Source organism: Bubalus bubalis, chromosome 8 (genome assembly GCF_019923935.1).
Source record: "Bubalus bubalis isolate 160015118507 breed Murrah chromosome 8, NDDB_SH_1, whole genome shotgun sequence".
Classification (NCBI taxonomy): Eukaryota; Metazoa; Chordata; class Mammalia; order Artiodactyla; family Bovidae; genus Bubalus; species Bubalus bubalis.
In genome coordinates, this window is record NC_059164.1 from 117826642 (window position 1) to 117839463 (window position 12822).

The 12822-nt window shown below is 60.7% G+C and overlaps 1 protein-coding gene and 1 long non-coding RNA gene across 2 annotated transcripts; one reads left to right on the forward strand and one right to left on the reverse strand.

The window, feature by feature from the left end:
- Window positions 1–3666: 3666 nt before the first annotated feature.
- On the reverse strand, window positions 3667–9142 carry MNX1 (motor neuron and pancreas homeobox 1). The gene is made up of 3 exons (XM_006061412.4): window positions 8151–9142; window positions 5229–5389; window positions 3667–4578 (listed from the first exon to the last, which is right to left on the reverse strand). The coding sequence occupies exons 1-3, from the start codon at window positions 8848–8850 to the stop codon at window positions 4216–4218; spliced, it is 1224 nt and encodes a 407-aa protein (XP_006061474.4). The 5' UTR covers window positions 8851–9142; the 3' UTR covers window positions 3667–4215.
- A 190-nt stretch (window positions 9143–9332) lies between these two features.
- Window positions 9333–12545, forward strand: LOC123334864. Its single transcript, XR_006553036.2, has 3 exons — window positions 9333–9560; window positions 10765–11220; window positions 11405–12545. It is a non-coding gene; the product is annotated as an uncharacterized LOC123334864 (long non-coding RNA).
- The last annotated feature ends 277 nt before the right edge of the window (window positions 12546–12822 follow it).

The window sequence follows — 12822 nt, forward strand, 5'->3', positions numbered from 1 at the left end:
AGTCCACAGGGTCACAGAGAGTCGGACACGACTGAGCACACACACATATAAGTAGTGAAAGTGAAGTCGCTCAGTCGTGTCCGACTCTTCGGGACCCCATAGACTGTAGCCTACCAGGCTCCTCCATCCATGGGATTTTCCAGGCAATAGTACTGGAGTGGGGTGCCATTGCCTTCTCCAGGGGATCTTCCCAACCCAGGGCTTGAACCCAGGTCTCCCGCATTGTAGACAGACGCTTTACCGTCTGAGCCACCAGGGGAAGTCATATAAGTAGAATTGTGTACAAATTAGAGTATTTGTCTCTTTGTGACTGGCTTATTTCACTATTCGGAGAAGGCAATGGCACCCCACTCCAGCACTCTTGCCTGGCAAATCCCATGGACGGAGGAGCCTGGTGGGCCACAGTCCCTGGGGTCTCGAAGAGTCGGACACGACTGAGCGACTTCACTTTCACTTGTTTCACTATTATGTCCTCAGTGTTTATCCCTGTTGTAACAGGTGTCAGAATTTCCTTCTTTTTAAAGGCTGAACACTATTCCACCATTTATATGTGGCTCCCATTTTCTTATCTGTTCATCTGTTGACACTCAGGTGACTTCCACCTCTTGGTTATTGTGACGTTACAGTGAACATGGGTGTGCAAATATCTCTTCGAGATCCTTTTCAATTCTTTTGGATACACACCCGGAAGTAGGGTTTCTGGGTCATATGGTAATTCTAGGCTTTTATTGTTCTTGGGTTTTGTTTTTTTTTGAGGCCCCTCCATACAGTTTTCCACAGTGGCCGCACTATTTTACATCCCTACCTACGGTGCTGGGGGGATCCAATTTCACTACATCCTCCCCCACACTTGTTATCCTCTGTTCTCTTTTCTATAATAAACCCTAACAGGCAGGAGGTGAGAGCTCGCTGTGGCCTTGAGCTGCATTTCCCTGACGATTGGTGATGCGAATTCCTGCGCTCGTGGACCACCTGTACATTTTCTCCAGAGAAATGCCTTTTGAATTCCTTTGCCTGTTTTTAATCGAATTGTTTGTTGTTGCTGAACCGTAGTTCTTTACATATTCTGGGTATCAATCCCTTATCAGAGACTTGATTTGCCAATGCCTTCCTCCTCCCCAGGTTGCCTCTGGTCCTGCTGGCCATTTCCCTTGCTGCAGTTCTAACTGCTGACATCATCTCCTTTGCTTTTGCTGTCATCGTCTTTCCTGCTGATCCTTCCAGGCTGACTTCAGCCTGGGTGCAGGGTGCAGGAAGGCAACCTGAAAGGAAGAGCCCCATTTTGTCGACTTTCTAGCCATTTCTGCACTTTAGACTCTGAGCATAAGGCTGGTCAGGGCCTCGGACCCTGGGCCGGAGCTCTGTGAGGGCTGGACCTGCGATCGCTGGGTCTCAATCACAGAGAGCTTTAACCGCATTTTCTCACACACCCTGGAGACAGTGACCCACGACGAGAACTAAGGACCACCCCGCCTCCCACCACGGTGAAGAAAACCTGCGCCCAGAGTGGTGCCCTGGATGAACAGGGGCCGGCAGGGTTCCCAAAAGGCAGGGTTTGCCTTGGGCGGGGCTGCACTGTCGGAGGCAGCAGGGTCCGCAGGGCCGACCCTCGCGGGTGGACGGCGGAGAGGCCCCCCGGGCACTGGGGCTCCACGGCCGGAGGCCCGCCCGGCCGCCCGACGGCCAGGCCGGGCTTGTCTGGAAGCAGTGCTTCGTCCCCCTCGGGGCCCGGCTGAGGGGACCTGGCTCGGGGTCCTGGGACCCGGGTCCTCCAGGCGGCAGGGCCTCTCTCCCCTCAGTGCGGCGGAGCGGGGCTGGCGGCCGCTCACTCGGCGGAATGAATTGTTCGCTGTGCCCGGAGTGGGTGAGGATGAGCCAGTGATTATATTTAAATTTGCTATAATTGATTTGGGGAAGAGCTACTGTGACAAGAACGAATTGATCATTAAATTTATTAGCGAGATAAATTCAGTCGCGATTAAGCCGCTGGCTGGAGACGCTGGGGCCGCGGGCGGGTCCCGCCTTCCCGGCCGCCAAGTCCTCGCGCCAAGCCGGGCTGGCTCCGCCGGGGGGCGGGGGCGGGGGTCGTCACCACTCTGCCTTCCCGCCCTGCTCTCTGCCCCCTGTCGCCGGCGGAGCGAACGGTTCCTGGGCTTCAGGAGGGTCCGGCCTTGGGATGGGGCAACGACCCTCTGCCGAGGCCGGATGCCCACCCCGCTCCAGGGCCGCCGCCGGTCGGGGGAGGGGGCGGTGTTGAGACGGGGTATGGGGGGCGCCGACGCCCGGCAGGCCGGAAGGCGGGGCGCAGAGGACTATCCCCCAGATGTGCCGCCTGCCGGGCCGAGATGGCTTCAGGCTGAACTTGAGCAATGTGGTAGAAATTACAGCGAGATGCACACGGAGGGCAGGTTTCCTTAAGCCCCAAGGCGTCTTTCTCGTCTCTCCCCCCTCCCCGTTTCCCACCCCTTTCCTGGGGCTCTCGGGCTTTCCCCCCAGTTGCAAACCCAGTCCCGGTTCCCCCACCTTTGGACCCCAGGCGGCCAGGCCCGCGCCCGGCCGCCCGCGCCAACAGCTGCGCCGGCCCGGCTCCCAGCAGCACCGCGCCCCCGGCCGCGGCTGAGCCCGCGTTTTATGGAAGGAGCCGGGGTGATAATGAGCTGCCAGCGAGGATATTAATCTCACCCGGCCCTGAAGTCGAGGAGTGGCCCCGCTCGCCCGCGCGGTAATCACCCAAATGAAACTGCAGGCCCTTCTGAACTCATTTATCTGCCGGGAGTAGGGGGGCCCGCGGAGGGGGAGGGAAGGGGGAGGGGCGCGCCCCAGCCCAGGTGCGGACGAGGAGTGAGACACCGGAGCGGGGGAGGCAGCTGAAGCGGGGAGCAGCAGGGCCCAGGCTCACCTGTTTCCTCCGGACCGGGGGCGGCCGGCCGGTCACGCGGGGGAAGGGGCGCCGCGGAGGGCGCGCGGGCATGTGTGCCGCACATGGCGAGGGCCAGGCTCTGCCGGTGATGGATGACGCGCGGCCGCGTTGATTAACCCAGAGCTGCCGCGGCCCGGCTGGAGCGTTCTCGCCTTCCGCTGCGGTCCTCGCAGGCTGCCGTTTGCACTGATCCGGGAAAACCAGCCCTGGCCGGCTCGAGGCGCTTCAGGAAAGAGGGCCGGGGTCGGAGAGGAGACGAGCCGCGCTGTCCGAGGCCATCCCGCAAGCAGCGCCGCGGCCAAACGGACCCTGGAGACCAGTGTAGTCATTTGAAGCTCCTTTTCTGAAACATTCACAGTGTGTTTCCACGTCTGGGGCGCCAGCGAAGATAGAAGATCCTCATAGAAATAGGAAAACAGACACGCGGCGTCCAGAGTTACTCCTCTGAGATGCTCGCATCCGCGACAGATGTGAGCCGGCACGTGGACGCGCGCTGACACCTGGCCTCGGGGACTTTTAGCGACATTTGGTACTTGCGCCTCCCCCAGCAGCCGGAATATAGTTCCCCCCACCCCTGGCCTCAGGGCCGGGAGGAGGTGGCCGTCCTGACACCCATTCGCCATTCTGATTTTCACCTTCTGCTGTCAACTCAGGAATACAGCCCACCCCATCATTTCAGCAACAAAAACAGTAAAACTTTCTTTTTTGTTGCTTTCACAACTCCCCTCAAAAGACTTGCACTCTCATCCAGTAAAAAAACCAATTTATTTTACATTCCATCGTGGTCGATGGCAGAAGCTAAATGATAATTTAGCATGCGTAAGTAGACATTTCTTTATATATATATATTTATAAATACAATATACAAAAATAAAGACAATACAGTTTTGGGATGTCCAGCAGTTTGAACGCTCATTACATAAATTCCCCCCTTCCCAATATACGTAAGCACAAAACATTTTTTTTCTTTTTCCAACACTCAGAAGAACGGCGTATCCGGAGAAGGTTTCAGGTTTCGGAGGCCGTTTAACACTGCAGGTTTCCGACGTCACCATTCGGGAAGAAGGGAGCCGGGAGGCACCCCGATGGTCGGTTCTTCTCAGAAACGCCTCCCCCCAACGCCAGCCAAATTAAATTAAAAAGAACAAAAGAGTTCGAGTTTGAACCTGCTGGGCCTCCCTCTCTCCGTCCCTTGAAAACGGACTCAGAAGGGCAGCCCCCAGGACCTCGCGCCTCGGCTCGCGGGCCTGGGGGCGCGGGTGAGGTCGCGGCGTTCTGGGCCGCCGGCGGGGCCCCTACTGGGGCGGGGGCTGGTGGCCGGGCGCGCCAGGCCGCGGGGGCGGCGAGTCGGCCCCGGAGGAGCAGTCGGAGGAGGCGGCGCGCGCGCCCGCGCCGTTGCTGTAGGGGAAGCGGTCCTCGTCCTCGTCGTCTTCGTCGTCCTCGGGCTCACTGTCCCTCAAGTCCCGCAGGCGGCGTGTGCCGCCCTTGTCCCCGGGCGCCGGCGGCCCCAGCGGCTCCTCGTCCCCCGGGTCATCGGCGCCGCCGCCTTTGCCCGCGCCGCCGCCTCCCTTCTGCTTCTCGGCCTCCTGCGCCGCCTGCTCTTTGGCCTTCTTGCTGCGCTTCCACTTCATCCGCCGGTTCTGGAACCAGATCTTCACCTGCGGGCGCGCGCGGCGTGAGAGGCCTGCCGCCTCCCTCCCTGCCGGTCCGTCTCCTGCGCCCCGGCTCCCGCACCTGCTTGCGCACTGGCCCGGCGCGCCCGCCATCGCCAGGGCTCGGGTGAGGTTCCCCTTAGAGGGCTCAGGAGCTCCGGAAGACTCTGACACGGGCTGGGGGCTCTGAGGAAGCTCAAACCAAGACCCCCGCCACCCCCGAGGTCTTCTACCCGCATCCTTGGTCTGCGTGGGAAGGGTCAGGGCAACTATGCTGCCCGCCGCTGAGTCTCAAGATGCCCCCTCCTCTCTCTTCCCGGAACGAACAAAATTGCTCTAATATGGCTTGAGGACTCCCCGCTACCAAACAGGGTGTGTGCGTGAATGTGTGTGTGCACGTGAAAATTCCTGGGCCCACCAGAACCAGCTGAATCAGACCCTGGCGTAGGAACCCTGAGGGGAGATGTGGACTCGGGGAAATGCGAATCCACACCGTCAAGGTCAGCAGGAGCAGCTCCAGGTGCCCAGGGAGGCCGAGGGTGAAGAGAGCAGGGGCGACAGGGTCCCCGGGAGGCAAGGATGTGCAGACAGGACAGGGTCCCTGGGAGGCTGGAACGTGCCAGCAGTGTGGGTGCGGGGTGGGGGGTGCAGCATACCTGAGTCTCGGTGAGCATCAGTGAGGTGGCCACCTCAAAGCGTTTGGGCCGTGACAGGTACTTGTTGAGCTTGAACTGGTGCTCCAGCTCCAACAGCTGCTGGCTGGTGAAGGCGGTGCGGGGCCGGCGGCACTTCCCAAGCAGGTTGGACTGCGCCTGGGCTGGGGTGGGAGAGGCCGTGAGGCTGGAGCAAGCCAGGGCCAGCAGCGCCCCCCATACCCCGCTGCCCACTGCTTGGGCCCTGCAGGGTTGCTGCTCAGTCTTCAGTGTCAGCACCCCTCCCCAGGGAGGCCCTGGAGCCCCGGACCCCACCGCCAGGTGGACCCAGACCATCTGGGTTTAATGAGACCAAATCTTTTCATCCCAGGCAGGGCCTGGTGTCCTATCGACCAGGCTCGGCTTGCCCCCTCGGGTGAGCGTTGGTGGAAAGCAGGTGGACAGAAAGGCAAGTAGCAGAAACCCAGAGACCACCCCCTGCATGCTCTGCCCAGCGACTTCCCCCCCAACTCAGGCCCAAACCCACACAGGCCCTGGGAATCACTTCCTGCTTCTTCCGGGTGCAGAATTCCCACCACCACCTCCTTACATACAAAACAAGCAGAAGGAGAAAAGGGGGAGAAGGAGGACGAAGGGAGGAGGGAGGAAAAGGGCCAGATGCTGGGCCTAAGCATGTGCTCCTCCTGTAGTGTTCTCTGACAACGCTGCCCAGTCCCGGCGGCAGAGCCCGGGGCAACTGGGAGCTTTTCAGGACAATTCTCATGACGCAAATCAAAGGCCTGGGCCCAAGGGGACCCGGCTTTCTGTGTGTTCAAGGAGGTCTCTCTGCTTCATTTACATAATTTCACACGGTTACATCACAGAGAATTTTATGACCTCAAAACGAGACTTCCCTTGATTTCCCAGGAGCCTGACAAGTGTTAGACAATAAAAGAAAGGAAAGAAGCAGCCAGCCCCGGGCAGGCCAGCCCAGGCTCCCCTGGGATGGGCAATTTGCTTTATGGGAAGGCCCACGCCCCCTGCTTTAGTTAAACAAGGCCTCGAATTCCCAACTTGACAATACATTAGAACTTTAATTAAAACGCTGGCTCTGAAGGGACCATTTGGGAAATGCCATCCGATGGCTGAGACACCAGTTGAAACCAAACAGGTTTTCCAGTGAGAACCCATTCCAGCATCCTTGCCTGTTCGTATTGCCCTTTAGGACTTGGTGTTCAGATTCCTTCTCTGAACTTAAAGCTGGCTGGGTTTTAATTAGCTACCTCCGGGTCAAGATTAGGAGTAAGAATGCAAAGCGATGGGGTTTTAGTCGATTTTCTGGGCAGCCTTGGGCTCCATGCAGGCCTGAGAAAACAGCCGGGTGGCCAGGGAACCCAGTTTGGGGGAGGGGGGCAGCCAGTGTGCACAACCCCTCCCTCCGGGGCCCCCATGGCGGGAGACTAAGCCTGCCAGGTGCTGCGAGATGCCGTCAGAGTGGAAGATGGCTGGGTGGCATTTCATCAGAAGGAGTTGCTGGGCTCAGAGGCCAGGCCCCGAGGGCTCCCTGGGTTTGGTGGACCCGGGTCAGCAGTTCAGATGTGCCTGAAGCTGTGGATGTGAGAGCCAGCTTGCCCTCTGCCTGGCCTGGGGCCGGGAGGGGTGACCCCATGGAAGGGAAGGGTGGCTATCAGGGCCTTCTAGGAGCTGAGCCGGGCTGGCCTGGGCACGGAGGGCAAACAGCGCACATGCTAGGCTTTTCTCACCCCGCTGTGACTTCTCCAGCCTTGTGGGATCCTAGCTTTTCTCTGTTTAGTCACAACCATCGCTTCTAGCAGAGGAATCTGATTTATGGCAAGTGTTTATTTGTTTTCTTTTTCATTCCCCCCACATGCCTGCATGTCTCTAGTCTAAACCAATTCACTCAGACGGAAATAATGGGGTCTCTTTGTTTGGGTGTTTGGCCGCTCGAAGCATAAAGCCTCACGCATCTTCCACTGATCGAGCCTGGGTGCAGCAAGCCGACCGGAGATCCACACTCTCTGCAGCTCCAGTCCTGGGCCCCAGCCGGCCCGCACCAAGAGAGAGACCCAGGCCCCGGCGAGGTGTCCTGTCTGAGTGGCGAGTTCTCCGCTCACAGGCCGGCGCTCTGGGCTTGGGGGTGCCCAGCCCTCCCCGGCTGCGGTCTTGGGGAGGGGTTCGTGCTGTGCTGGGCGCCCTGAATTCGAGGTGGGCGCCTGCTGTTCAAAGCCCCTTAGGGAATACCCCAAAGTAGGAGGGTGCATCTCTGGCCCGCTGGAGCATGCCATCTTGGTTCAGACCGGGCCACCCGCCTTCCTGGACCTCACCCCACCCCGGACCTGGGGCCTTCCAGAGGCGGACACAGCCCCATAAGGGCCCCAGCATTGCGTCTCCAGCCTCGCGTCTCCAGCCTCTTGAGGCTCATTCCTCCTATCCTACTCTGGGAGCTCTCCCTCTCCTGGGAGGGACCCGGAGTCTCTCCAGAGCCCAGAATGGGGGACCGAAGTCACGTCCGTTTCTTTGAGCATAAAGCCCTGGTTTCGGTGGCCTCTGATTCCCAGGCACGCCTAACTCGGCTCGCCTTCCCCCACCACTTCCTTCTCCTCTAGCCTGCCAGTTAATCATTAGATTTTAGTCTTACACCTCCAGCTGCCCCTTCCCGTTAAGAGAGGAAGAGAACAAGGACCGCGCGTGGCCATTTTTTCGATCGCTGGCGATCCCACGCTGCGGAGCCCGCGCGAGTCCTCGCAGGCCCCGAGTGGAGCCGAGGCGGCCTGGGGGCGCGTCCACAGCTCGCTCGGGGCAGAGAGCCGGGGCAGGAGATGCCCGGCGGAGGATGCGCGGGAGACCCTTCTGCCCATACTCGCCACCCCCGTCGCCGCCCCGTTTCCTCCTCGCTCCACAGGCTCCGGGCTACGCGGTACTCACAGTTGAAGTCCGGCATCTTGGGCAGGATCATGCCCGCGGTGGACGCACGCAGCCACTGGTCCAGCTGGAAGGTGCCGGCGCCCAGCTTGATGGGGTCGGCGGGGTGCGCGGGGTGCGCGCCCGGCACCTGCGGGTACGAGTAGGAGAGCGCCGGGTGCTGCCCGGCCAGCGCGGCCGCCGCCGCCGCCGCCGAGTAGCCGTAGACCGGGTGACCGTAGAGCGCCGCCTGCGCCGGGAGCCCCGCGCCGCCCTGCGCGCCCCCCGGATGCAGCCCCAGCGCCAGGCCCCCCGCGGCTGCGGCGGCGGCCGCAGCTGCGGCGGCCGCGGCGGCGCCGGGGTGCGCGTGGTGGTGGGGCCCCCCGGGCCCGCCGCCCGCCCCGCCGCCCGCCGCGCCGCCCGCGCCGCCCGCTCCCAAGAAGCCGGGTTTGGGCAGCAGCGCGCAGTGCGCGGCCAGCAAGCGCGGCGGCGAAGGGCTCTCTGCGCGCAGGCGGTCGGCGGGTGCCGCGGGCGGCTCCGAGGACGCAGGGCTGCAGCTGCCGCTCGCCCCGCCACCCGCCCCGCCACCGCCGCCGCTGCCGGGTCCAGCTGCGGCGGCCGCGAGCGACGTGACCAGGGCCAGCGGCGCGGTCTGCGCCGAGGCCGCTCGCGGGGGGTCCACGGCCAGCAGCGCGTCGATGCGGAAATTTTTGGACTTTTCCATCGGCTCGTTAGGGGCCGGCGATCGGCGCCGGGCGGTGCGGGACGCGGCCGCGTGCCGGCTCGCGGAGTCCGTGCGCGGCGGCCGCCGGCCCCGAGGCTCGGTATGGTTACGATTATTTGCCGGTAATCAAAGTGGCCGCCGGAAACTCAGCCGAGGGCGACCATGGCCCGAAAGCCTCCTCCGGGCGGGCCCGCCGGGGCCGCGCTCACTCGCGCCCTCACGGAGGCCACGAGAGCGCTCGCCGCGCCGGGGCCCGGGAGCCGGGCTCAGCGCTGCAGCCGCGGGCGAGCGCGCCGCTGGGGCCCCGCGCCCCTCCGCGCACTTGAAGCGCAGCGCGGCCGCCGATTGGCGCGCGCGGCGGGGCCGGGGGCGGGGCCCCGGGCCGCCATTGGCCGGGGACTGCACCTGTCAGCTCCCCGGACTCTCGCCGCCCCGCCCCCGCGCCGCGGGGTCCTAAAGAGCGCGGGCTGCCGGGCCGCGGGGGCGGGGCGGGACGGCGAGGGGCTGCGAGGGGCGCGCCCCCACGGTGCCTGCTCGCGCTCCTGAGACCTTGCAGCGGGCCAGCAGGTGCTGGCCGCCCTACCCGAGTCTAGCGTGCGTCCTGACCCTCCTCCCCGCCAGCACTTGAGGGTGCCCGCTTCTGCCGGGAGAGCCCACGCGGCTTTCACATCTGGCGGCTGTTTGCAGAGAGTCCCCGGCCCTGCTCCGAGGTCTCGAGACGCGCGGGGGGGGGGGGGGGGGGCGGGGGGGGGCCGGGGTGGGCGGCTGTGTCCCTGCCATCGGTCTCCCACCTTCTCTGGGACTTCTGTGCGGCTCAGGTGTTGTGTGTGTGGTGGGGCGGGGGACGCACACGTACCCTCTCCCTCAGCCCTCTCGGGTCCAGGTGAAAATCTGCAATACGCAGATGGGCTTGCAGCCGTCGCCCACCTGCCCTGGGACAGGCCCTCGACTACAGAGCTCTTCCTCTCGGCCAGGGACGCCCGGCTGTGCGCACGCAGCACGCGGCGCCTACCCTGGCCTTGGAGAGCCCAGCAGGGCCGCAGGCCTCCGAGGCTGGTCACTCTGATCCTGCTGCCCCGAGGCCGTGGGCTAAATGATGCAGGCTCTCTCCTGCCTGCAGCTCTGGGAAATTGGAGGAAAGGGCTTCCCTCATCCGGAGCAGGGCAGTGGGGAGAGAGTCCAGCCATCACCTCCGTCCCCCATTTGCACTTAACATATTTACAGTAAAAAACACTTCCAAGGGCTTTTTGAAGTGGAAAGAATGACCATGCAGGTCCAAAAGCCCAGCGGCCACCAACACCAGACTTTGTCAACAGCTCCATCAGACTTAGTTATCTTCTCCAGACCGATGTGAGAATTTGAGAGGGAGCTTAGGTGGCTTCCCCTGCAGGTGAGAGGTGACTAAAAGGAAGGGGCTGTGGGAGGGGCCGAGGGCCAAGGGAGGATAAAACACAGGGCCAGGTAAGCTTTACAATTAGCAGGTCAGGTTGCTACAGACAGACTTTTAGTGGTAAATGCAGGGACCAAGTCATTTCCCTTCAAAGGCTTTTTACCCAGGTGAGAGTGGATCACAGTGACTCCTGGTTCCGGGGGTGAGCCGTGTTTCCTTTTCACTCTAACAGGGTAGATCCGAGACCCACAGGACTAGTAGGAAGATTAGGAGGATAGGGGCAGATAAGTGACAGCAACTGGAATAAATGTTACACAGTTTTGCAAGAAACGGCAGCTTTGACGTGGTTATCTTCTCTAGATCATGTCTCTATGGTGGTAAAAGTGCAGTCATCCTTCCTCTGAGTGGAGAGAGGGGTGGACTCACATCCCTCAAACACCTGCTGTGTGCCACAGGCTTTCTAGAATTATCTTACTTCATCCTCACTGTGATGCCTGATGAAGCATTTCTCATCTGTTTCACAGAGTGCAGATTCAAAGAGGTTGAAGCTTTCATCCCAGCAAACTTGTTAAGCCTCAGAGTTTGAAATGAGATGGGTGTGACTACAGGAGCTTCACATTCCCACTGGCTGTCCCCAGCTCTCCCAGCGTCCCCAGCCCTGCTCCCCATCCTGTCTGTTCTCTCTGGGGAAGGAGGGTTTTACAAGGAGACCTGAGAGTAGCCAGCGGTTCTGGACAAAAGACCTTCTTCGCCCTTCGAGGGAGGTGACGGTGTCTGTTGCCACTCTGCAACACTCTCGATCACTCTTCCCAAGATCGAGTGAGCAGACAACGAACATGAGCACCCCTCTGATGGGGGTGTTTAGCCCATGGTTGGCTGCCTTTCCCCATCTCGTCACCTCCCCCCCTCCACCTGTGCTGCAGGTCGGCTGGTCCTGAGAGCAGCAACGTAGGAGGCTGTGGCAGGGGTGTGACTGCAAGGTAAACGTCCCAAAGTAGACCGCCTCTCTGCAACCTCAAATAACTGCTGCCAGGGCTGTCTTAGTTATTGATGGGGTGTGTGGGCTAGACTTCATAAATCACCCCGTCTTTACCAACAAAATCATTCTTTTTTAAAAAATATAACTCCTAGAGGACTTCACATTACCATTTTTTTGTTCCACAGAAACTATGCTCCCGAACTCGCATAACCTTCACCTCCCCTGGGCTTCTACTCTGCTTGGACTGGCTGGTAACACTGCCTGAACAGACAGAATGGACACTGTGTGTGGGACCCGGCTTGAACCGGGTCACCTGGTTACCCTGAGCCCACACCACCTGAACGGCCCAGGTTGCCCTGGGTGCCTCTCTAAATGCAGTGTGATTGCAGATGTAGAAGCTTCTTTATCTTGATGAGTTTTTCTTTGTCTCGAAAAGTCAGGGTTAGACAAAATGGACTCTACATGCTAAAGGACTTTAAAATGGTCACACACACTGTTTATGTTAAGAATTAGGTAATACATATGGGAGGTCTCTGTGAAGTTGTATGAGAAGAGAGAGGCAGAGAGATGAAGCGGTCTGGGAGGTTTGGGGTCTTTGTGTGGTTTACGACCTGTGAAGCTGTGCACACCGGGCTCTTCCTGTTTCCAGCATCTGTATTGACCCAGCCCAGCTGGCTTTGAAGGTTTGGGATAGACAGGAGTGGACTCGGTCTGGGGAAGGGCCTCAGCGAGAGATCAAAGGTCTGGTCTGAGCGGTACCCCTGGCCTCAGTCTCCAGGTGCCAGGGCCACAGGGAGAACCCTCCATTTCCCAGGAGAAGCACCTCCCATCAAGCTGCCTCCCGACCCTGCCCCTCCACTCTGGGCAGCGTGTCCCTTTAACACCGAACACTGCCTGCACCCACCTTCCTTGACGAAGAAAGCAGAGCTGGAGATGTTTACAAACCACTGGGAAAGAAAGACCTGTTGTCATCCATGTCTGTTCATGTCTGGAACGGTATATGTGGAGCTGGGATTAAACCTATATATTCACGTGTTCAGATAATGGAAGGCAGGCATCCTTCTTCATCAGTTACACTTTGCCTCCTTCCACGTGCAGGGGGCAGGCACAACAGAGCAGGAACATGAGGGCGACTCTATCCCTCTGGCCCTGGGACACAGGCGGGAAGACGGCTTTTCCTGGGAACCGTTCTGCCCAGCTCCCCCCACCCCCCCCCCCCCCCCCCCCCAGAGCTCGAGGTTTCCAGAGCTGAGACCAGGACGGGTGCAGGTGATTCAGCCTGAACCGCCCAAACCATGCACTGCTCCCGGGACTAACTCTGCTGAACTTCAGTCGAACCATCATGCCTGGCGTCCTTCAGGAAACGGGCACCTGGGTGCTGTGTCACCTGCCAGAGTCAGGACCTAGGCAGTCAGGTTACTCTGCGAAGATGCTGGTGAGGAATCCCCAGGTCTGTCAGGGCGGAGGGGCAGGAGGGCGAGGCAGGAACTGTGTGAGACTCTGGGGACTGGAGCGGGAGGGGCTGGGGTCACTGGAGGGCAAGCTGGGGGGCGGGGCAGGCTGCACAGGTGTCCCCCGACCCCCCAGCAGCAGAGCCGGAGAA

Bases quoted from the DNA above. Each gene is read 5' to 3' on its own strand.
- MNX1 (XM_006061412.4), bottom strand. From the start codon at position 8,850: ATGGAAAAGTCCAAAAATTTCCGCATCGACGCGCTGCTGGCCGTGGAC. The intron at 5,390-8,150 runs GTGAGTACCGCG...CTCCCACCCCAG, and splicing joins CAAGATGCCGGACTTCAACT to CCCAGGCGCAGTCCAACCTG. The intron at 4,579-5,228 runs GTATGCTGCACC...GCGCGCCCGCAG, and splicing joins TGATGCTCACCGAGACTCAG to GTGAAGATCTGGTTCCAGAA.